This window comes from Apis dorsata, unplaced genomic scaffold (genome assembly GCF_000469605.1).
Source record: "Apis dorsata unplaced genomic scaffold, Apis dorsata 1.3 scaffold_102, whole genome shotgun sequence".
Taxonomy (NCBI): Eukaryota; Metazoa; Arthropoda; class Insecta; order Hymenoptera; family Apidae; genus Apis; species Apis dorsata.
This window is the reverse complement of record NW_006263400.1, coordinates 189,630-191,306: the sequence shown is the minus strand read 5'-3', so window position 1 is coordinate 191,306 and position 1,677 is coordinate 189,630. Positions and strand designations below refer to the sequence as shown.

Sequence of the window (1,677 nt, the reverse complement as noted above, 5' to 3'; positions counted from 1 at the left end):
AAAAAAAAAAAAAAAAAAAAAAAAAAAATATATTATTTAAATATATAATATAAAACTAGAAAATAATTCATTGTAACAAAATATTAAATTATAGAACAACATAGTTAACAAAGTTAAAACAAAATTTTAAAAAATTATTATACATATCTCTAAATATATATAATAATTATTATTTTAAATATTAATTACTTGGATGCAATGTAGGCACATGTTGAGCTAGTCGATCATCTTTGAGCATATGAAGTAATGTAGTTTTGCCTGCATTATCTAAACCAAGAAACAAGAGTTTACCACTCTTTTTCCAAAGACCTAAAAATTAAAAACAAAAATCAAACTAAAAGCAATATTAAAAATTTTAAATAATTTTACAAAATTTATATTCATTTAAATATAAAATATAAATACATTTTTTATATATTCAAAAAAAGGAATACAATAAAATCATTTCATATTCATAAAATCATCAATTTACATGCACTTTAAATACACATTTTATGTAACATAAATTTATAATACGTGTAAAACATAATAAAAGTTATACATACCAAGATAATTTAAAACTCCTGCAAACCAATCCCAAATGAACATATTTGTAGATATAAATGAATGTCAAGTCCACTGTGTACTAACTATTGAATGACTCTGCAACAATGATAAGTTGACAAGATTATCATCTTTAAGTAATTGTGCATAATAGTAGTCATTTTTAAATTTATTATACCCTTCATATAATTTTTTTTAAATAATAAGAAAAAATATTATAACAAATACCGATAATATACAAATAGTTATTTACAAGAAAAAGTAAAACATTAAATCAATAACCTTTATTATATCGAAGTCAAGAATGGTATTTAGAATATAATCGGTGGACGATTACAATTGAAATGCGATAGACTTACCAGATCTCACCTAATAACAGTTTTATGTTTCGTTCACCACCACCAAAATGCAAAATTGCAAGCGGGTCAGAAAAGCGTTCGCATGGTATAATTACACTAAATCTGTTTCTTTACCACTAATTTAACGTACCCTACACAAAAAATATACGAAGCTGCAAAAGATGGAGAAGAAGTGCTTTTCTTCTTATAAAAAGCACAACTTTAGCAAACCTATTTGGCTGGCAGTTGGCACTGATGACGTCTACTTCCGTCTGCCATATTGTCTAAATAGTGCTGTTTCATAAATGCAGATTTTGAGGTCAATTACATTTATTTTTATTTCATTCTTAAAATTATAATAATATATATATTAATATAATTAAATTATAATTTTTCTTTTTTTAAGTTAATTTATTTCATTTTGTATCATAACAGTTACAAAAATATTTTGATATTATGAAGAAATAAATAAAATTTTATATAATATATAAATGATAGTTTAAATGATAGTTATAAAAAATATAATAAATATACTGCACTATCTGTGAAATTATTTACATTAAGATTTTATTTATATCGAATATTTAGAGTATAATGTCCCTAGTATGCGTTACATTTGGTAACTAATTTTCTTAACCTCTTTAAATTTTGTTTTATGCAATATTGTATATTAAATGCAATGTTGACAGGTAATTTACTTTTAATTTATATTTTTTTACTTAATAGTTAATTTTTTTCTAAATATTATATTTAATAAATATAATATATCTTTTATATTTCATAAGATATGTCATAA

The 1,677-nt window shown here is 21.7% G+C and overlaps 2 protein-coding genes across 7 annotated transcripts in view; one reads left to right on the top strand and one right to left on the bottom strand.

Moving 5' to 3' along the window:
- LOC102673718 (GTP-binding protein SAR1) overlaps positions 1-1,175 on the bottom strand; it is a 2,660-nt gene extending 1,485 nt beyond the window's left edge. Inside the window, exons 1-3 of one of the 4 annotated variants that reach the window (XM_006612261.2) lie at positions 1,033-1,175; positions 546-642; positions 190-309 (exon numbers count right to left, since the gene is read on the bottom strand). In XM_006612261.2, coding sequence (XP_006612324.1) covers positions 190-309; positions 546-588 — 163 coding nt within the window. In that variant the 5' untranslated portion in view covers positions 589-642; positions 1,033-1,175. Of the gene's footprint in view, positions 1-189; positions 310-545; positions 643-825 lie in introns of all 4 variants that reach the window. The other 3 variants (XM_006612259.2, XM_006612260.2, XM_006612262.2) reach the window with 3 other exon arrangements.
- The window catches only part of LOC102674206 (50S ribosomal protein L1), a 2,899-nt gene continuing 2,116 nt past the window's right edge, over positions 895-1,677 (top strand). The window contains exon 1 of one of the 3 annotated variants that reach the window (XM_006612265.2): positions 895-1,200. Coding sequence is in view for 1 of the 3 variants with exons in the window: in XM_006612264.2 (XP_006612327.1) it covers positions 1,537-1,570 (34 nt within the window). In the remaining 2 variants the exon portion in view is untranslated. Of the gene's footprint in view, positions 1,571-1,677 lie in introns of all 3 variants that reach the window. The other 2 variants (XM_006612264.2, XM_031508800.1) reach the window with 2 other exon arrangements.